Source organism: Myiozetetes cayanensis, unplaced genomic scaffold (assembly GCF_022539395.1).
Source record: "Myiozetetes cayanensis isolate MyiCay16 unplaced genomic scaffold, myiCay2020 scf30, whole genome shotgun sequence".
NCBI classification, from domain to species: Eukaryota; Metazoa; Chordata; class Aves; order Passeriformes; family Tyrannidae; genus Myiozetetes; species Myiozetetes cayanensis.
Genome location: NW_026087522.1, coordinates 4423915 through 4445344, shown reverse-complemented (window position 1 = coordinate 4445344; position 21430 = coordinate 4423915). Strand labels below are relative to the sequence as shown.

At 66.4% G+C, this 21430-nt stretch overlaps 1 protein-coding gene across 2 annotated transcripts; it reads right to left on the bottom strand.

The window, feature by feature from the left end:
* Positions 1-11752: 11752 nt before the first annotated feature.
* Positions 11753-21072, bottom strand: LIMK1 (LIM domain kinase 1). 2 transcript variants are annotated; one of them, XM_050325663.1, is made up of 16 exons: positions 20919-21072; positions 18887-18983; positions 16275-16413; positions 15838-15947; positions 15564-15755; positions 14648-14753; positions 14382-14557; positions 14123-14306; positions 13940-14026; positions 13596-13727; positions 13427-13486; positions 13259-13324; positions 13004-13160; positions 12843-12898; positions 12103-12260; positions 11753-12002 (listed from the first exon to the last, which is right to left on the bottom strand). In XM_050325663.1, exons 1-16 carry the CDS (start codon positions 20974-20976, stop codon positions 11849-11851), a joined length of 1932 nt encoding a protein of 643 aa, XP_050181620.1. In that variant the 5' UTR covers positions 20977-21072; the 3' UTR covers positions 11753-11848. The 2 variants fall into 2 exon arrangements, with proteins under 2 accessions (XP_050181620.1, XP_050181621.1); XM_050325664.1 differs by lacking the exons at positions 18887-18983; positions 20919-21072 and adding an exon at positions 18057-18224.
* Between the last annotated feature and the right edge of the window lie 358 nt (positions 21073-21430).

The window sequence follows — 21430 nt, the reverse complement described above, 5'->3', positions numbered from 1 at the left end:
TGGGGAGGGGGCACCAGGGAGGAGGGAGAGACACCAAGAAGCGATTAAGAGCAGTGTGGGGGGGGGAGCTGGAGTGGGGCTGGGGCCGGGGGAGGCAGATGGTGGGCAAGGGTCTGCCCGTGCCTCCCACCTGCCCACTTGTGGGGTCTCAGCGTGGGCGATGGCCCAAGGGACTGCTGTCCCTGCGGTCCCAGCGGACAGCCAGGGCAGGGGACCCGGCCCACAGATGTCACCAGGACCCCCACACCACCCCCCCCCGGCTCTACCCATCCTGGAGCGGGCCCCAGGAAGGGGCTGGGGGGGGCCGGGCACAGAGACCCTCTGGCTGGTGGCCCTGTGGGGCGGCGGGTGGGGACGAGGGCCGGGGCCGCCGGCTTTGGGATGTCTCCACATCCTGTTTACGAGCACTGCCGGGAGGAGACGCGTTCCCAAGGGCATGTCCGGCAGTAGCTCCCGCGGGACCAAGGTCCCCAAGCTCCTACCATGGCAACTGCCAGGCGACCCCACGGGCAGCGAGACCCCCAAACAGGGGGCACAGCGCGTCGGGGGGAGCCCTCGACCCTGCAGGCTCCGAGCTGGGGGGGTCAGTGCCCCCTCCCCAGATCGGGGGGCCTCGAGGCGAGAGCCCTCCGTGGGGACACGTGTCGTCCCGCAGCCGTGTCCCCGCTCGCTGGGCGGGCAGCGGTGCCGGCGGCGAGGCGGGATGCGCGGAATTAGTGGGCTGGAAACAAGGTCACGGCGCTGCCGGCGCTGAGCGCTCGCACGGCTGCCCCTCGCTCTTGCTGCCCCTCGCTCCTGCTGCCCCCTCTCTTGCTACCTCCTCTCCTGCTGCTCCCAGCACGGGGGAACACGGTGCCAGGCTGGGGGACAGCAGGTGCCCCCCTGGCGGGGGCTGCAGGACCCCCTGTGTTCCCCTGTCCCCCCGCGCGTCCCGAGTGCTCGGGGGGGTCTGTGAGAGCGCAACGTCCTCTTCCTCACCGACCTTGCCCTGGGGGGCTCAGCTTCAGCCCCCCACCACAGCACGGCCCGCTCGGGGGCACACGGGATGTGGGAGACGATGCCTCCGCCACCTCCGAGTGCCCCCAGCGCCACTGCCGCTCCTTCCCTCGGTGCTCCAGCCCTTCGGGGCTCCCCCTCGCCCCCCAGCCCCAGCGAAGCCGGTGGCCTCGGCCATGCTGCAGCACCGGAGGGGTTTGCACCACATCCCTGGGGGTCCTGCAGCAAGTGCGGCCCCCAGCAGGGCTTTTCCAGGGACGGAGCATCGGCCGTGGCACCTTCCCGCAGTATCGGGGTGCTCCCCCATCCCCTCTGTGCCCTCTCTCGCCCCGCTGGGGACGGTCGGTGCCCCCGTACCTCTTGCCCAGGCTGCAGCTCGGGGCAGGTGGCCATGGCACAGCCGGTGTCGCCCGTGGCCAGCAGCAGATGCCGAGTGGCCCCGGCTGCGCCGAGGGATGGGGAGCAGCATTAGCATAACTCCACCCTGGGCAGGCTCCGCGCCGGGCGCCCACGGCACCCAGGGGCCAGGCACGGCCCCTGCGGGGGGTGGGGGGCACAGGAGGGCAGAGGGAGCCCCGGGGTAGAGACAAGCCCAGCTCCTGCCCGGCTGCCGAGATTTCAAGGACCAGAAAAGCAGTGCTGGCCGAGAAGGTGGCAAGGGAGGTACTGGGGGGCTGCAGGACCACCACCATCATCACCACCAGCACCTCTGGGCTGAACACACAGCTTGGCTACAGCCCATGAGGACACTCAGTCCTCGGAAACACCTCTGTCTCAGGAAAGAAACCCTCTCCATTCTGGGACAAAACCCCCTCCATCCTGAGACAAAACCCCCCTCCATCCTGCTGCACAGCACTCCCACTCCCCAGCCCGGAGCACCCCACAGACACAAGGCAGGGAGGGCTCCACAGTCTCTTTGAGGGAAGAAACACAGTTTTCCATGAAAACCTGTTTTAAAACTCCACACTTTTACACCTGACAATTAGAGCTTCCCCACATCCCCACACGGCTCCAAGTTCCTGCTCGAGATGGGCCTGCCTGGGAAGGACCCAGCCCTGCACTGGGAGAAGCAGGGACGCTGCCAACCGCAGGGTTCCCAGGCTCCAGCCTTCCTGCCTCGGCTTTCCCGGCTCATCCCTGGGAGGCGGAGGGTTAACAGTGCCCCAGGACGAGCCGTGGGTGTCAGCCAGGGTTCCCCAGCTGTCACTCCGGGGTCACCAGGGACGCTGATTCACCTTGATGCATTGTCGGGATGCATCAGAGCCGCTCAGGCGCGATCCAGGGGCTCTCGGCCGCTTTCCAAGCGTCCCAACCCGCACTCCCGGCAGGAGCAGGGATTTACGGCAGCGAGAGCCCGGGGCTGCGCCGATGCCCCCGTAAGCAGATTACACACCCGGCTGAGTGCAAGGCGGCCTCACACCCGGGCTGTCACAGCCCCGGCGAGGTGGCACACGAGCTGCCTCCCCCCCGCCTGTCACTCCGCATCGCGCCAGCCCCGCACGGCGACAGTGACAGCCCGCGGGCTGAGGCAGAGGGGGGACGTGGGGACAGCGGGCACAGCCCGAGCTAGAAAAGCCCGGCTGCCCCTTAGCGGCTTCCTGCCGGGCACCACATTCCCACGGGATGTGTCTCCCCAGCCTGTTTCTGCAGGGGGAGGGAGGGAACACCGCGGCGAGGCGCTGCCCGCACAGCCAGGCTGGCCGAGGTGTCCCCGGTCCGCGGAAAGGTGACACCCAGATGTGCCACCCAGAGCACAGCACGTGCTGCTCCACTGTGTCACCAAGGCTCCGCACCCCGGGCACAAAGGCCGACCCCAAAGCAAGAACCCAACACGGGACAGGAACACGGTGGCCCCCACCAAAGCCAGCATTGCCAGGACCAGCCTGGCTCTCCTCCAGGACAGGTCTGCTCTGTGTGCACGGGATGGTCCCACCAGGGAACCGGAGCTCTCCCCTCCCACCCATCAGCAGCATCCCATAGGGAAACAGTCTCCCAACAGCTCCCAGAGGAGCAGGGTGCTGGGCACCCTGTGGGTGAGGGGCAGGCAGCACCCCGGGTGCTTGGTCACCAAGCAGGTGGGACAAGAGCCACATCCCTTGGTGCAGCAGCTCCAGCCCATTCCTGCAGGGAATCCTCCAGCTGGAAGGACCTGCATGGGCACCCTGGGATGGAACTATGTGCGGTGGCTCCCACGACCCGGGAAGTGACAGCGGGGGCTGTCCAGGATGGGAACAAGGTGACATCTCAGCACGTGAGGATGGACAAGACCCAGGCCACTCAGAGCAGGGAGCAGAGGTCGGGAGGGACCACTGCTCATCCCGTTTCTCCAGCCGAGCCGTGAACTGCTCTGGGGACAGAGGGATGTGGCACCGGTGTCGGGGGGCACCTGCTTCACCTCCGGGGGTCCTTCTGGACCACCTCCAGCCCCACGTGCGGGGAGGAAGGAGCGCAGCTCCCTGCCGGTACCCAGCCGCTACCGCCGTCCCCCGCACAGATGTTCCCGAGCCTGGCTCTGTGCATCCCGAAGCCACAGTTTGGAGCCTGTCGGGAAGGCGCTCGTTGCGACACGCTCCGCCAGCCGCTCTCCTTCCTCCCTGCTTCCACTGCGTCCAGCCCCCGAGGAATGTGCCGGGCTGGTTCCCACGGCGCTGCAGGGGAAGGGCGGCCGCAGCGCTTCCCACCAAGGGCACTTGTCCCAGCGGCCACCACCCCGGTGCCACGCGAGCCACGGCCACAGCCCGCCGGCCCCATCCCCACCCTGGGCACGGCGAGCGGCCGGAGGTCCCCGCGGGGACGTGGCCCTGCCGAGCGGCTCCTGGGGACCTCCGCGGAGCGGGGAGGCAGGACGAGGGATGCAGGACAAGCTCCCGCGAGCCGGTAATGCCAGTGGCGGCTCCGGACCTTGCCGGTGAGTGCAGAGCCGGCTCCATGCGTGTGACAGTCCCCGCCGAGGGCCCGGCCAGACTGGCAGTGCCACCAGCGCCGCAACCCGCGGACCTGCCCAGAGCCGCGCTGGGGAGCGATGATCGGCACGCAGCCAAGCGAGAGCAGCCCCTCTGCCCACGCACGGACGCGGCGGGGGGAGGCAGGACGCGGGGACACGCAGGTGACGCTCCCGAGCGCTGCCCGCCCCCATGCCAAGCTGAGGGGCCCGCGGCCGCCCCCCGCCTCCCCCGCGGGGCCCGGGCAGGTGCTGCCCCAGTGCCTGTGTCCCCCCCGCGCTCCGCTGCGGCACCGGCGGCCCCGGGTCCGCTCCGCCCCCGCGCACCGTCACCTTCACGGAGGGCACCGGAGCGGGCCCGCGCTGCGGGAACGAGCCCGTGCCACGGTGCGGAGCGGAGCAGCCTGGCCCGGTGTCCCCCCTCCCCGCCGGCCTTACCATGGCTGCGGCGCCGGGCGCCGTCCGGGAGCGGCGGCTGCCGATGGGCACGGCCGGGCCCCGCCGCGGATTAGCAGAAATAGCAGCGGCGGGGGCGGGGCGGCCCCGGGGCGGGAGCGGGCCGGGGGCGGGAGGGGGCGGCCGCTCGGCATCACCGGCAGCGGCACCGGGCACCGGCACCGGCGTCCGGCTACGGCGTCAGGCATCGGGCACCGGCATCAGCACCGGCATCGGAAACAGCGCCTGGCACCGGGCACCGGGGCCAAGGACGGTACACCGGGCACGGGCACCGGCATCGGCCACTGGGAACGCGGCACCAGGAGCGGGCACTGGACACCAGGCAGTGGCATCAGGCACTGGGTACCAGCACTGGGCATCAGCACCTGGGAATCAGCATCCAGCCTTGGCACCGAGCACCGGCATCAATCCCGGGCACTGGTCCTGGGCACTGGCATCGGCACCCAACCCTGGCACCGGGCACTGTACCAGGCACTGGGTCAGGCACTGGCTCTGGCATCACTCTCCAGGCAGCAGGCACTGCACAGCGGGCACGGGGCAGTGGTACAAGGCAGCAGCACCAGGCACAGGGCTCTGGCATCAGGACACCAGCACTGGGTACCTGTGTGGAGACACCTGATGTGGCTCCACATCAGCCACTGGGTGTTGGGAGCACTGGGCACCAGTTAGCGTGTATCGGGTACTGGGAAAGCATTCCAACACCACCCATCACACATCACCTGGTGGGTGTCAGGGATGAGGACTCATTGGGCATGGGGCGCTGGATCCCAGCCTTTCCAAGCGCTCCCTCTGCAAAATGCCAACCGGCCTCTGCCTCCTGCAGCCCTTCCCGGGCTAACGCCGAACTATCCTGCCCCTGGCTGGTGTGTTGGAGACCTGGCACGGGAACCCAGCCACCCGATGGACTGTGTCCCTGTCCCCATCCCCACCCCACGCCAGGGCTGGGGTGACAGCCCCTTCCCGGGATGTCCCCGGCCCCGAGCCCGTGTGAGTGGCAGTGGCACGTGGCTGTGTCCCCGTGCCCCGAGGGCAGGGGAGGACGCTGGCACCGCGGCTGGGGCACCGTGGGGCGCTGCTGTTCCGGCCAGGAAAGGGGCCGGGGGAGCCTTGGCTGGCACGGGCCGTTCCCTGCCGTGAGCGGCTGGCACAGCCTCAGCCGTCCCCAAATTTCAGTCTCACGGTCCAGCTGCCCAGCAGGACTGTCCTTGTCCCCCCAAATGCACATCAAGCCAGGGGGGAGGCAATGCCACGTGCATCCCCAGAGCATCCCTCACACAGACCCCTCCTCCCTGCCTCAGTTTCCCTGCCCATAAGGAAAGACAGCGGTAATTCCCCAGCTGGAAAAGATGAATCCAGTCCCATACAGACCCTGACCGAGGCTGTGTGACCCCAGCCTTGTCCCCAACCTTGTCACTGCCTGGAGCCTCGTCCCCTGCCACGTTACAGAGCCAGGCTGTGTCTAGATGGCTCCACATTCCCTTTATTCCCATAAATAACCACCACAGGCTCAGCACAGCCTCAGAGAGCACCGGTGGCCACCCGGATCCCATATTTAGGAGGTCCAGGCAGGGATCCCCCTCTCTGGCCACCCGTCCTCACTGTCTGGAGGGCTCCAGGCAGGGGGCAGGCAGGGGCATGCAGGTGAGGGTGGCTGTTTACATCCCTAATCCCCACAGCCAGCGCTTTCCTCCGAGATTACCGGGGATTAGGGGGGCTCCAGGAGCTCAGCCCCGGCTCTCCCTGCCCTTCAAGGAGCAGCGCCCGAGCCCCGCGGGGGTGGGAGGGCGGGCCGAGCGCTGCTGTGATTAGCTGGGTGTTCTCAGCCTTGCCAGTGGACACAGCCTGGCCCAGCCACCAGCTTGCCACGACCTCACTCTAGTAGCCCAGTGCCCACCGAGCTGCAACCCGGGCTTTAAAGAGAGCATTAAAAGCTGAAGGGATCAGCTGAGGAGCGGGAGGGAGAGAAGGGGCTGCACGGTCTGGGCTGGGGGATGACGCGATGGTGACGCCCAGGGGAGGCTGGCACAGCCTGAGAGGTCCCCAAGGTCCCCGAGGCACCCCAGTGTCCCTCACCCCGTCCGGCAGGTCCCAGCACGGCTGGGAAGCCACCGGGGCCCGGAGCTCTGTAATTACCATGGGAGGCCGAGTTATTTTGGGAAGCGGCTCCGCTGCTGCCAAAGCTTTTATTCCTCCAAACCAAAACAAGATGGAAAGAGCCCAGCCCAGGATGCTGCATCCGGCGGGCGTGGGGAGGTTAACTCCTCGCTGCCTGCGCCTGGGGGGCTGCCTGCTCCCCCTGCCTGCTCCCCCTGCCTGCACCCGGAGTCTGCCTGCTCCCCCTACCTGCTCTGCCTGCTCCCCCTGCCTGCACCCGGAGTCTGCCTGCTCCCCTACCTGCTCTGCCTGCTCCCCCTGCCTGCACCCGGGGTCCGCCTGCTCCCCCTGCCTGCTCTGCCTCCATCCCTGCCTGCACCCGGGGTCTGCCTGCTCCCCCTGCGTGCACTCAGCAGAGCTCCACCATCCAGGCAGGTCCTGGGGGCTCGGGTTGCACTGGGGGGGCTTCGAAGGGTCAATGGGGAAGATTTGGGGTGGCAGAAGCCACAGGGTGTCAGCCAGGCAGGGCCGGGGGGTCAACCCCGTCCCCGGCTGCTGGCAGCTCCCGAGGCCGCATATTTGGATCCTTCCCTGTGTCCGCCGTGAGAACGACTATTTTTAGCTCCTTCTGTTGCAACAGATGCAGTTTTGGGGGCTTCCCAGCGCGGTGGTGGCCGGGCCGAGGAATGCCAGTGGGAGAGGAGCACCTCGCTGCTGCCCCCAGGGAAACATCCCCCGGGACAGAACCTTGAAGGGTCCACCCCGAAAGCTACCCCAAATGATGGGCAGAGGCTGCACTTTCCAGTCTCCAAACAGGCTCCAAGCTGGGAATAAACTCATTTTTCAGGGAGAGGATTTGCCACATCAAGCACTCCAAGATCTGCTCCAGCACAAGGTCCAGGTGGGTTTGGGGCTCTGTGCTCAGGGTGGACTCCAAAAACCTGGGTTGTAACTCCTGCCTTTTGGCTTCTTTCCCTTGATCTGAGCAGGGGTCACTGCCTGGGCTTGAGTCTTACAGAGCAGCAAAGAGCCCCCAAACCCTTGTTCTGGGGTCTCCCAAATCCAAAACTCACACACCAGGGTCTCCCAGTCCCCCAAATCCATGCACTGGGGTCACCTCAAGTCCACACAACAGCGCCTCCCTATCCTTGTCTCCAAGGTAAAGGGGTCTGGGGGTGTGGGGGGTCCACATTCCCCCATGTCCAGCCTGTGCCAGCCCCTTTGGAGGGGTTTGGACACAGATGAGTTCCATGGGATGGTGGCACAGCAGGAGGGACAGTGTCCCACCCATCCCACCCCAAACCCTGCCCTCCCTTCGTCACCAGACCCCCAAACCCCTCACCAAGGACTCACCAGCTGAAGTTGCCCATTCCTGGTCTCCCCCAGGCACCTGGTGGCACTGGGGGATCAGGAGTGCCCCCATGCCACCCCAAGTTCCCAGCCTGTCACTCACCTCCCCTGGAGCAGCGCTGGGAAGGGATTTGTGCCGCAGCTGGGGGAGGGCGGAGCAGGACCGAGGAGAAGCAATTTTTCCCATCAGAAGGAGCTGAGGTTTTCCAGGCCTGCCCTGCCTGTCCCCTCCCAGGCCCCTCTGTCCCCCAAGACTGCCAGCTGGGTCAGGGATGGGACCCACGTGTCCCCAGCTGGCAGGGAGGGGCAGGACAGCAGCGACACACAGGAGAGCTGAATTCCCAGAGCTGTGTTTATAAATGTCACATTTACATAGACCCTACAAAAACTGCTGGCAAGTGAGGTGGGAATGCGTGTCCCATGGGATTTCCCTGCCTGGATTTGCCCAGGATGAGCCTGATCTCTCAGGGGCCAGGGGACATCTGACAGGGGGGACAGGGAGCTACAGCAACAGCTCCTGCTTCCCATCCTTATATCCCACCCCTGGCTCTGGGCAGAGGGGAAACTGAGGCAGGTGGGTACTGACCCCCCAAGCATTGGCCTCAGCCCCACACAGGGTTTTAGGGGTCTAGATGTTCCCTGTGGAGCCATCAGGTCCTGGTGACCTGTGTGACCCAAGGAGGTGGCTCCTATTCCAGCCCAGGCTGGTGGGGGGGACACGAGGCTGTGACAGTGACACCTCTGTGTCCCTCATGGAGGGAGGGCTCAGGCCACTCCAGAACCTCACGAGGTCCCCAGTGCTGAGCTGGAAGGATGGATGCTGTTCCCAGGGGACAAAGGGTGGATCTGGGGACAGGGAGAGCCAGGTGCCAGCACAAGATTGTGGATCAGAGTGGTGGAGGGTGGGAATGATCCCCAGATGTCTCTAGTCCAGCCTCCAGCTCAGAGAGGGATTGGCTGGGGTGGAAAAGGCTCCAGAGCATCCCAGTGCCATCACCTGCTCACCACTGGAATATCCTCCCACGTGGGTGAGCCTTCCCCTGGCTGGAGATGGGAATCTGTGTCCGTGGAGCTGGACACCCCAGCAGCACCCCAGTGACCCCTCACCAGCTCCACACACACCTGTGGAGCTGGGTGCCCTGGTGGGATCCCAGGAACCCCTTCCAGTTCCACACATCCTATGGAGCTGGGTGCCCTGACTGTCCCCAGCACCTCCTCTCCTGGTGAGGACCCTGCTGCCTGTCACCCCCTGCCCACAGGAGGGTCCCCACAGCACCAGTGCCCACCCTGCCACAGTTTTGGGAGGAGCCAGGCCCTTCCTCTTCCCTGGAGCCCTAAACTCACCCATGAAGAAGGGGATAAACCAGGTGGCCAATGGCTCCTGGCTGGACCCAGAGCTCTCAGTCTGTCCTTGCCAGAGCCACCAGTGCCTTTGGCAACCACCTTGGCAGGGACATCTGATTCCCTACCTGCCACCATCCCAGACTGGGGTCAGGCCTGGGCAGAACTTTACCTGGGCAGGCACAGAGCAGGACCTGGTAGGGGGGGAGCAGTGGGTGCAGTGGCAGCTCTTGGTGGCCTGTACTTAGTCTGGGTGGCCTTGTCCCCCCGGGAGGTGGTGGCTGAGGGGACAGGCAGGTGCTGGGAGTGGGGGGGATGAGCCCCTCACACTGGTGTCAGGCCACAGTGGATGGGGGGCTGCAAGGAGCCCTGCCAGGCTGTGGCCCCTGGGCAGGGGCTGGCAGGGGACCTGGTGCCACACATGCCAGTGGGTGGATTTGGGGCACAGGGTGCTGAAGAACCCCCATGGGGAGGGGTTGGGTAGGTGACAACCATGGCGTGGGGCCACTGTGGCTGTGCCAGGGCCACCTCCCTGCCTGGTGAGGGGTGTCCTGGCCAGTGGCTTTGTCTGGGATGAGTTGCTGGTCATGGGGGTGACTGAGTGGCCACCTGCCATGGCCAGCTGCTGGCTCACCCATCCTGGCACTGAGGGTCCCCTGCAGGGCCACCAGCAAGTGGCACCACCAGGCACATCACACCCCACAGCTCCACCCAGCTGGCTGAGGGGCTGTGGAGGTCTGGAGGTCCCCTGGCTGTGGGGGTTCCCACTGCAGGGCCAGGGGTCCCCCAGGCAGCAGGGGACTGGGGACCATGGGGTTTTCCAGGTGACAGCCACAGCAGGTCCCCGGTGTTCCCTGGGAGTGACAGTGTCCTGCTCTCAGAGCAAAGAACCAGCACAGTGGGATGTCACCAAGGGCAGTGTGGTGTCACCAAGGGTGGCATGACAGCCCCATGACACTGACAGGGACAGTTTGTCCCTGTCCTTCACTGGGTGCTGGGTGACAGGCAGTCAGGAGCCACCCTGGAGGGGTCAAAGCCACTTGTCACCTCCCCAACCCCTCTGGTCCCTCCAGCTGAGCATTCCTGAACAATAAACCCTGAGGTTCAATGATGGAGGTTCCAGCCTGGATCCCTGGATGCCTTCAGGCTCCTCGCCCAGCTGCAGCATCCCTGGGGACATCCTTGGGGACATCCCCTCAGTCCCTTCCCTGTCCCTCCCCCACAAGCTCCTTCAGTTCCAAGTCTTCTCCAGCTTCCAGAGCTCAGCACCCCCCGAGGACAGAGATCCTCCACCTTGGGACCTTAATTTGGTTTAGGAAAGGGGCAAGGACAGAGGACAGCATGGCAGGGCCACGGGCCACCACTGCATGGGCCACCTCAGCCCCAGGGGACAGCAGAGGCACAGCTGCTCCAGTGGTCACTCAGCTCCATCACCTGCCTGTCACCACCCCACGGGGACAGTGGTGACATGTCATGCCATGCCATGGCACGGCCACCAGGCCAGGGAGGGGACACAGGGCTGGGGGAGCCTGGCAGGAACCACGACGGGGTGGGGACAGCACGACGGGTGACCGAGCCAGGGGTGGCACCAAGCCCAGAACCACCACACCCCTGGGCAGGGGGACCGTCCCCTCCTGCCTCAGTGTCCCCACGAGCTCCCAGCCCCCCCGGGGGAGGTGAGCGATTGCCAAGCAGGCCGGGCAGCGAGCGGGGAAGGATTTATTGACTCACGGCTCGGGGTACATCACAGTTTGAGCTCCCTCCCCGCCTCCGGAGGGGGCGTCGCCTTGGACTTCCCGGGCAAAAGTGCGCGGAGAGGCTTCACAGTTTGATCCCTTCGGGAAAGCAGAACCGAGGCAGTGACAAATGGCAAACGCTACGTCGTATGAAAAAATAATACAAACTCTTCTCTTTAAATATCTTACAGAAAAATGAACCTGAATAAAGAGCATGAAAAGCACCGCGTGGCGCAACACCCTCCCCCCCCGCCCCCAACCTGCCCCGAGCCCGCAGGGCGAGGGGACCGAGATGAGCCCTGCATCCCACCCGGGGCAGGGGGGCGTGGGGCGGCGGGGACCGCTACGTGCCTGTCCCCACGCCACGGGGGTGTCCCCCCACACGGACCCCTCGCTCGGCAGCCCCCCCGGGGCCGGGGTGCCAGCGGGAGCAGCGTGAGAGGCCGGCCGAGGGCGTTGCTACGAGGGTGCCCTGGGGGGGAAGGGAGGCCCTGGGGGGGCTCTGAGGGGGTCGTGGGCCCCCTCCCAAGGGAGCCGGGGGTCCCTCCTGTGTCGCAGTGCAAGTTCACGGAAAGCCAAGGCACCGCCGCGAGGCCGCGGCTCTGTCCGGGGGCCCGCGGGGGTCGTGCGGGGCAGCCCCCGGTGTGCAAAGGGGAGGTGAGCCGGGCGGGGGGGACACGGGGACACCCGGACGGTCCCCGGGGGCAGAGCTACGGCGTGGGGGGGTGCCCAGGGCCATGCGGCCCCGGGGAGAGCCGGCTCCCGGGGCGGTGGGGGCAGCGGGGCGGGCAGCCCGTGAGGAAGGGGTGGGGTGGGGAATGCATCCAGGGAGCCCTGGGGTCCAGCCCCGGGGGTGGGGTGGGGGCAGCCCCAGGAGGTGCTGGCGGCGGGTGCAGCTCCTTGTCCCGCGGCTCCAGAGGGGGTGGGTTGGGGCCTATCGGGGGGGTGCAGGGACCCCGCCCTCCCCCCGCCGGTGCGTCTCCCCGAAGGCTCGGTCCAGCTGCTCCAGCTGGGAGCTCAGCGGCAGGTGGATCTCCAGGTGCATGCGGAGGGTCTCCAGCCACTGCTCCAGCTTGGCGAAGGACGGCCTGGGCGACAAACGGGGGACACAATGTGGCAGCTCCACTCGCCCCGTACCCGCCCCGTCCCCCGCCCGCGGGGTCCCCAGGGGGGTCTGCAGCCCCTCACCGCTTCTCGGGGTCCAGGTCACAGCAGGTGACGGCGATGGGGAAGAAGCTGGGGGGGCAGGCGGGGGGGCAGTAGCGCTCCAGGAAGCCCCTGACGTTGAGGCCGAAGTCGGTGGTGCGGGGCAGGTAATCGGGGTCAGCGCTCACCCGGCCGATGATCTGGGGGCAAAGGGAGGGAGGAGAGGGCTGAGCCCCAAGGGGGGACCCCAAGCCCAAAGGGGAGGACCCTCCAAGCCCCAAAGGGGGACCCCAAACACAATGAGGACCCACAGCCAAGGGAGGATGGCAAACACAATGAGGACCCCAACCCCAAGGGAGAGACCCCAGAACAGGGAGACCCCAAACCCAAGTGGGGAGGCTCCAATCCAAAGGGAGAGCTCCATGCCCAAGAGGGGGAACCCAAGCACAGTGAGGATCCAAACTCCCAAGAGGCAAATCCCAGTCCTGGATAGGGGGCACCCTAAACATAATGAAGACTCCAACCCCAAGGGGGACCCCAAGCACAGTGAGGACCTCAATTCCCAAAGGGAGACCCCAATCCCAGGGGGAGGGAACCCAAACCCGATGAGCACCCCAAGTCCAAGGTAGGAGGCTCCAATCCCAAAGGGCAGATTCTAAACACCCCAACCCCAAAGGGGACATCCCAGCCATGGGGGCAGGTTAACCCAAACACAGTGAGGGCCCCAGCCCCAGTGGGAGACCCCAGCCCCAGTGGGAGACCCCAGCCCCAGGGGTCCTTGCCTCACACAGGACGATGCCGAAGGAGAAGATGTCCACCTTCTCATCGTAGCTCCTCCCTGCGGGGACAGACAGGTCAGACCACACCACACATGGCCTGTCCCTGCCCCACCATGAGTCCCCTGCTTGGGGACAGAGCCCTGGCTGGCCACGCTGCCCCTCACCATTGATCATCTCGGGGGCCATCCAGTAGGGGTTCCCCACCACCGTGTATCGCTTCTTGCGGTCCGGTTTCTTCAGGTTCTTGAGATGTTCGGGCTGGTTCTTCTCGTCCACCATCAGCCTCGCCAGCCCAAAGTCAGCCACCACCACACTCTTGTTCTGGGGGGGCGGAGAGGGGTGAGGCACAGGGGAGCCACACAGGGGGGCTGAGACCCCCGCCCGGGCCAGGGCAGGGACACGGCCAGCGTGGGACTCACCTCCCGCACGAGGCAGTTGTGGGAGTTGAGGTCACGGTGGATGATGTTCATGGAGTGGAGGTAGGCCTGGGGGAAGGATGGGCTGAGACTGGGGGTACCCCCACGCCACGGTCCCCCCGCCCACCAGCACCCATCCCACCCACCCACCCACCCCACAGTGACACCCACCATGCCGGCGGCGATGTCTTTGGCGAAGCTCACCCGCTGGCTCCAGGGGTAGTGGCTGTCCTGGGGAGCAGGAGCAGGAGGGGGGATTTGCCACAGAACAGAAGAGGAGAGGGGTCCCCCAGCCCTGCTGTGGGGTGGTGGGGGACCAACCTGTCCCCCCAGTGCTCACCATGCTCTTGATGAGCCCCCTCAAGGTGCCCCCCTTGATGTACTCGGTGATGAAGTTGAGCCTCTTCTCCTTGTACAGCACCCCGATGAACTTGAGCACGTTGGGGTGCTCCAGGCAGCGCATCACCTTCACCTGCAGGAGACCCCCCACGACCCCCGTGTCTGTGACACCCCGAGGCACCCGCACCCTGCTCTGGGCAGGGCTGCACCCACAGTGCCCGGACACCCCACTCCACGTGCTGTGCCCAGACCCATGTCAGGTGGGGGAGAGGACAGGACAGCCTTGTGTCCCCCCCAGAGCAGGTGGGTTAAAGGAAAGGGGGGTTAAGGAAAGGGGACACTCACCTCTTTGAGGAAGGTCCTCTGTGTCTCCTCATCAAAGCGGATCAGCTCCTTCATGACCATCACCTCGCCCGTCTCCCGATGCGTCACCTGGGAGCGCAGGGACTGAGCCACCCCCACCTCTGGGGACACCCCCACCCTCCACCCCGGGGAGCCCAAACCCCACGCTCGTGCCACGAGTCCCACCTTGATGGCCTGGCCGAAGCAGCCCTTGCCCAGCACCTCCCCGTGGATGAGGTCGGAGGGGCGGAAGATGCGGTGGGCGCGGGACACGACGCGCAGGGACTCGGAGCGCCCGATGTCCTTGCGCTGGGACGCGGGGGAGCCCACGGAGCCCGAGCCCGGGGACTTGTCCGTGCTGCAGCTCCTCCTGTGGGACGGACAGGCAGAGGGTGAGCCTCCAGGAGGGACCCCAAGGGGAGAGGGGGCGAGGTGGTGGCCTTACGTGACGGCGCGCTGGCGCATGGCCGCGGGCTCCGGGGGGGCCGGGGAGCGCAGGGGGCTGCACGGGGCGGGCAGGGGGCTCCCGGCCAACCCCGGCTCCCGGCCCAGAGGCTCGTGGGGGTCGTGCTCGATGGTCAGCTGGAGCAGGCGGCTGGTCTCCTGGATCAGCAGGTCGATCTGGGGGTGGAAAAGGATAGCGGGGTGGTTTTGGGGCCACGCTGAGGAGGAGGGCTGGTTGGGGGGCATTCCCATGGGATAGGGTTGTACCTCATCCAGGGGGACGTGGCCGATGGGGGTGCCGTTGATCTCCAGGATGCGGTCGCCCACATGGATGGAGTTCTTCATGTCAGGGCTGATGCAGTCTGGGTCCACCCTGGGGGGCCAGAGGAAGCAGGGTCAGACTCCCAGGAGTGTCACAGGGGGAGTGTGCTGGGACACTGCCCACGGGGTCACCTTCCTGACATCCTCACTGGTAGGGATGTGCTGGGACACTGCCCATGGAATCACTGTCAGCAGTGAGGATGTGCTGGGACACTGCCCATGACCCCCCCACCAGCCAATGGGGAGGGGACAGGCTGGCACGGCCCCTGCGAGTCACCTCTGAGGACACACAGTCACTCCACCCACAAGCCACCCCTGCAAGATGGGGATGTGGAGGCAAGGCACCCACGGGCCACCCACTGCTGGCTGGGGACACGCAGCCATGATGCCCTCGTTGGATGGGGACACGCAGTCATGGCACCCACGGGTCGCCCTTGCTGCGTGGGGACACGCTGTCACGACACCCATGAGTCACCCTTTGGGATGGCGACACACAGTCATGGTCCCCTCGAGTCACCCCTGCTAGATGGGGACAAGCAGGGCACAGGTCCCTCCTCCTGGACAGGGACACGCTGGGAAAGCACCCCTGAGCCACCTCAACCACATGGGCATGTGCCAGCCTGGTACCCAGGGGCACTGCCAGCATGTCACCCCCAAGCCACCCTGATGGCCAGGGACACATCAGCGTGGGTCCCACAACACCTCCCTGCAGCTGGGGACGTGCTACCCCTGGCCGAAGAGGACCCCATCCCTCCTCCTCCCACCCCACAAAGTGTCCCTGGGGTGGATCCCAGCATCAGAGGGGACCCAGGATGGCCCAGCCCCGGGCAGGGCAGGGTGGCAGAGGGGAACAGGGACGCACTCTCGGACACGGACGGTGCGGGGGTGCTCGGTGCCACAGCCCTGGTCGATGGACACGGAGAAGCCGCGTTTTCCGTCAGAGCAGGCGGGGATGGAGACGAGCGTGACGGTGTGTGGGATGCGGGAAGCCGGGGAATCCGGCAGGATCTGCTCGATCACCGGCGTCACCACCATCTGGTAATAGCAGTGCCCGCTGCGGGGACGAGAGGAGAGAAGGGTGGGCGGGGGGTGCCAGGGGATGTGCCCCCCGCCCTCCCACGCAGGCTAGCACGTACCAGTAGAGCTTGGAGCGCTCCACCAGCGCGTAGGTGTCCCCGTCCCCGATGAACGTGCGGCAGTTGAGGCAGCTGAAGCACTCAGGGTGGTACTTCTGCTCCCCGGCCACCTGTGGGCAGATGCCATCAGCCCCAGGGCCCCTGTGTCTGGGGCACTGAAGGGTGCTAGGGGCACCCACGGGTGCACTGGGGACAAGGGAAGGGCAGGCAGGGTGGTGGGGACAGAGGTGCCACCAGGCTGGGAATGCCTGCAGGGACATCTCCCGCCACCCCGAGCCTCCCTCAGTCCCTGAGGCACCTGAAGTGCAAACCCGCAGAGCCCAACCTGTGCTGGGGGTCTGCACTCCCTCCCCACATCACCCTTTTCCAGGAGCTCGGCCGTGGGTCAGGGCTCCGTGCCCCACCCCAGGGACCCCCAGGGACCCCCTGGTGCTCACCATGACCAGCCCCTTGGTGATGTGCTCGGAGCAGCCGTGGCACAGCTCCCCAAAGCGTGCCCAGTAATCCTTCTTGCAGTACAGCCGCCCATCCTTCTCGTAGTACTGGTGGGACAGGGAGGCCCCGCACTCGCAGCACCTGCGCCAGGGACAGGGACACCCTTGTCACCCGTCCCCACTGTCACCCCAGGGCACAGCCAGTGCTCATCCACCCCATGGATCTCTGGACAAGCTGCTTCCCCTGTTTCCTACCCCACTGCATCCGTATGCCACTTTCCCCAGGGTGGCAGCAGGGGATTCCAGGGGCGACAGTGCAGGCAGGTGCTGCAGGGACGTCTGGGGACACCAAGCTGGGACAGACATGGGGCAGGGAGGTGACAGCCCAGCAAGGACATGCCAGCCTGGGCATGGACACACAGAGGGACGTGCCAGACCGGTCACAGACATGCCACCCTGGTGACAGACGTGCCAGCCTGGCACAGACACACAGAGGGATGTGCCAACCTGGTCAGGGACAGAGAGCACATCCCACCCTGGTGACAGATGTGCCAGCCTGCCCATGGTCACACAGAGGGATGTGCCAACCTGGTCACGGACAGAGGGACGTGGTCACAAACCCCCAGACAGAGGGACGTGGCAGCCTTGGGGTGCAGGGGTTGGGGATGTGCTCAGGGGCTACCAAGGGGGTGCAGGGGGATGTCAGTTTTGGGGGTGCACAGACAGGTACAGGAGTGCTGAGCTCCCTATAGGGGATGCAGGGGGGGTACTATAGGGGATGTGCTGTAGGGGTGCAGCGGGGGCTGCAAGTGCAGGGTTCCCATAGGGGATGTGGGGGGTGGGTGCAGGGGAGATGCTATAGGGGATTTCCTGTAGGGGGCTGCTTTAGGGGACCAGCAGGGTTGCAGGTGGGGAGTTCCTATAAGGGGGAAGGGTGATTGTGGGGTTGCAGAGGGGTGCTGTAGGGGATTTGCTATAGGGGATTTCCTGTAGGGGTGATGCAGAGGGGATTCTGTAGGAGATTTGCTATAGGGCCTGTAGGGATTTGCTGTAGGGGGGATGCAGAGGGGATGCTATAGGGCATGGCTATAGGGATTTGCTGTAGGGGGGGATGCAGAGAGGATTCTATAGGAGATTTGCTATAGGGCCTGTAGGGATTTGCTGTAGGGGGGATGCAGAGGGGATTCTATAGGGGATTTGCTCTAGGGGGGATGCAGAGGGGATGCTATGGGGGATTTGCTATAGGGGATTTGCTATAGGGGATGTGCTGTAGGTGGGTGCAGAGGGGATGCTGTAGGGGATGTGCTGTAGGTGTTGGGGTTGCTGCAGGACACGCCGCAGGAGGTGCTGGGGGTGCACGGGGACTGTCGCAGTCCCCCCTCAGCCGTGGGCGGGCGCGCAGGTGAAGCACCAACCAGCGGTGACGTCACGGCGAGGAGTTTCCCCACCCCATGATGTCACCGCGCGAGGACTCCCCCGCCCGATGGCGCAGCACGAACCATCCCTGGGCTGGGGGCGGGGATGGGGAGGAGGGGGAGGAAGAGGAGCAGCGGGAGGAGGGGGAGGATGGGGAGGAGGGGGAGGGCTCCCCGGCGCTGCCGGAAGCCGCTCACCCGTGGCATGGGGGGGGCCGGATCCAGCTGCGGCCCCGCAGTGGCTTCGCTGGGGCCGATGGCCCAGGCAGGGGGGGATGGGGGGCACAGGCTGAGCCCCCCCGGGGGTCCGTGGGGTGGAAATCCCTCCTGACCCGCTCCTACTCCCAATCCCATCCCCACTCCCACTCACTTGGCTCCGGCGCTCAGGACGCGGCTCTTCTTCAGCACCGCCGTCAGCATCCTCCCCCCGGGGACAGGGGGGACACCCCGGGGACACCCCGGGCACCCCCAGCCCCACGCGGAACCCCGGCAGGTCCCGGCCACCCCCTGTGAACCCCCAGCCGGGACCTTCCTCCCTGTCCTCCTCGGGGCTCCCACGGCTGGAGCTGCCGGGAGGGCTCGAGTGAAAGAGGAAACAGGGAGGGAGGGGGGCGGGTGACATCAGCCACGCGCACCCTGTCACCGGCCAGGAGGGGACAGCGCGGGGGACAGGCAGCAGGGCCCTCTGCCAGGCCAGGCATCAGCCGGGGCACCCACCGCGGGTGCCAGGATGCACTGCCACGCTTCGGGTGCATGTGACACCGTGACAGCCTCACACACGGCTGTGCCACCACCAGAGCCGCGGGGGGGTCCTCTGTCACTGTCCCTGTGGGACATCCCAGTGTCCCCGAGGCCATCCCGGTGTCCCTAAGGCCATTCCAGTGTCCCTGAGGCCATCCATTCCAGTGTCCATGACTGATATCATCCATCCTGATATCCCTGATGCCATCCCGGTGTCCCTGATGCCATCCATTCCACACCACCCATCCTGGTGTCCATGCTGCCATCCTGGTGTCCCTAGGGCCATCCATTCTGGTATCCATGACACCACTCATCCTGACATCCCTGAGGCCATCCCAGTGTCCCTGGGGCCATCCATTCCAGCGTCCATCACACCACCCATCCTGCTGCCCCCATCGCAGCGTCCCCCCAGTGCCATCCCGGTGTCCCCGCTGTCCCCCAGGGAGGGGGGGGTCCCACCTGAAGCAGTCCGAGTGCCAGTCTGCCTTCAGCGCCTGCAGGTACTGCCCATCGTAGATGCCCTGCCCACAGCTCGCACACACCGGCAGGTCGGTCCCTGTGGGAGGGGGGCACACGAGGGGACAGGGCTGTCACTCTGCAGCAGCACCCACGATCAGCTCCCTCTGCCCCCGGGGGGATGAATTCCATCCCCCACCCCCATCGATCCCGGGACGGGTCAAGGTCGTGGCACTGATGTGCCCAGGGGTGGGATGGGGGGCACATGATGAGGGGCAGGAGGGGTGGTGGGGAGTGGGAAGGGGTGCAGGGTGGGTGCAGAGGGGGGCACAGGGGGCAGGATGGGTGCAGGGAGTGTAGGGGGGTTGAGGGGCACAGGATAGATGAAGAGAGGGAGACAGGGAGGACAGGGGGTGCAGAATATAGTGGGGGACAAATGGGGGGACACAGGGGTGCAGGGTGGGTGCTGGGGGTGCAGGGTGCACGGGGGGACATGGAGAGGTGCAGGGTGGGAGACTGCAGGATAAGGGGAGCAGGGATGCACAGGGGGTCCCCAGGGGGATGTGGAGGTGCAGGGAGGGACCACAGAGGTGTGTGCAGGGTGACTGCAGAGATCCTGGGGGTGCAAGTTCTTGGTGGGTGTGGGGAGGGATGAGGGGCCCCTGGGCTGCAGAGTGGAAGGAAGGCAGAGCAGGGATGTGGGGGTACATGCAGGGGGCTTGTGGGGGGGAGGCAGGGCTATGCAGGTACAGGGAGGGATGCTGGGGGTTTGTAGGGTGCAGGAGGGATGTGGGATGCAGGGAGGGATGCTGGGGGTTTGTAGGGTGCAGGAGGGATGTGCAGGCACAGAGAGGGATGCAGGAGGTTTGTGGGGTGCAGGAGGGATGTGGGATGCAGGGAGGGATGCAGAGGGTTTGTGGGGTGCAGGAGGGATGTGGGATGCAGGGAGGGATGCAGGTGGTTTGTGGGGTGCAGGAGGGAAGTGGGATGCAGGGAGGGATGCTGGGGGTTTGTAGGGTGCAGGAGGGATGTGGGATGCAGGGAGGGATGCAGGGAGTTTGTGGGGTGCAGGAGGGATGTGGGATGCAGGGAGTTTGTGGGGTGCAGGCAGGGATGCAGGCTGGAGGGGATGTGGGGGTGCAGGGTTTTGGGGGTGCAGCAGGGGCACAGGGGTGTGCAGGGGGAGATGTGGAGGTGCAGGAAGGGGGATGTAGGGGGGTGCAGGAGGGGCTGCAGGCTGGACAGGGGTGCAGAGGGAGACGTGGGGGTTCAGGAGGATGGGATCCAGGCTGGAGGGGGGAAACTGCTGGACAGGGGGTATAGGGGGAAATTTGGGAGAGCATAGGGGATGCAGCCTGAACAGAGGGTGCAGGAGGGATACAGGGGTGCAAGGAGGATCCAGGCTAGAGAAGAGATGCAGGAGGGGATGCAGGGTGCGATGTGGACTGGATGAGGGGTGCAGGGGACGATTCGTGGGTGCAGGGGGGATGCAGGGTGGCTGAGGAGGGGCAGGGGACATGTGGGGTTACAGGGGGATGTCAGGGAGCAGGATGGGGGTCTCAGAGGAGGATGTAGGGATGCTGGGGGATGCAAGCTGGATGGTGGGTGCAGGGGGATATGGGGGTGCAAGGGGACGCAGGACAGAGGAGGGATGCAGGGGGGATGCAGGGGGTGATACGGGCTGGATGGGGAGTGCAGGGGGGAGACACAGGGTGAGTAGGGGTGTAGGAGAGATTTGGGGGTGCAGAGGGGATTCTGGCCGGTCGGAGACCGCAGGGGACACGCGGAGGATGCAAGGGGGTATGTAAAGGCGCAGGATGGGGGTTGCAGAGGAGGATGTAGGGATGCGGGGGATGCAGAGGATGCGGATGCAGAGGGGATGCGGGCGCATGCAGGGCGGACGCGGGGTCCGCAGGCCGGCCGGCGGGCGCTGTGAAGCCGGGTTGGGGAGGTGAGGGGGTGGTCTCGGTGCCCGAGCGGCGGCGGAAGCGCTGAGTCAGGCGGGGATGGGAGGGGGCTCGGGGGGGTCACGCACCTTCGTCCTCTCCCATAGGCTCGTCCCTCCAGGTGCAGCACAGCAGCATCAACCTCATGCAGCCGCGCTGCCCGGCGCCGCGCCGGGCCCTGCCGCTCCCGCGCCCCTGTCGCTGTCCCCGTGTCCCTGCCCGTGTCCCCCCGAGCCGGTCGGGCCCCCCCGGCCCTGCTGCGGCTCCGCGGGCGGCACCGCGGCGGGAGCTCCGCGCCGGCGCGGCCGAGGGGGGCGGGGCCTGGGCAAGGGAGGCGGGGCCAAAGGGGGCAAGGGGCGGGGCCTGATAGACGCGACAGGGGTGGGGCCGGGGCGTGGTCGGGGCGTGGTCTGAGGGCGTGGTCAGCGCGGAGGGGCGCGGTCAGTGCTGTGTGCGGGGTCGCGGGTGCGGGTTGGCCACAGGGGTGGTGTCCGGGGGTGTCCGTGGGGTCTGGGACCTGCGGGGCGATGGGGCCGTCACGGTGGGCAGGGCACGGATGTCCCCACCCACCGCTGGCCATCATGGGTGTCCCCGCCCGCCG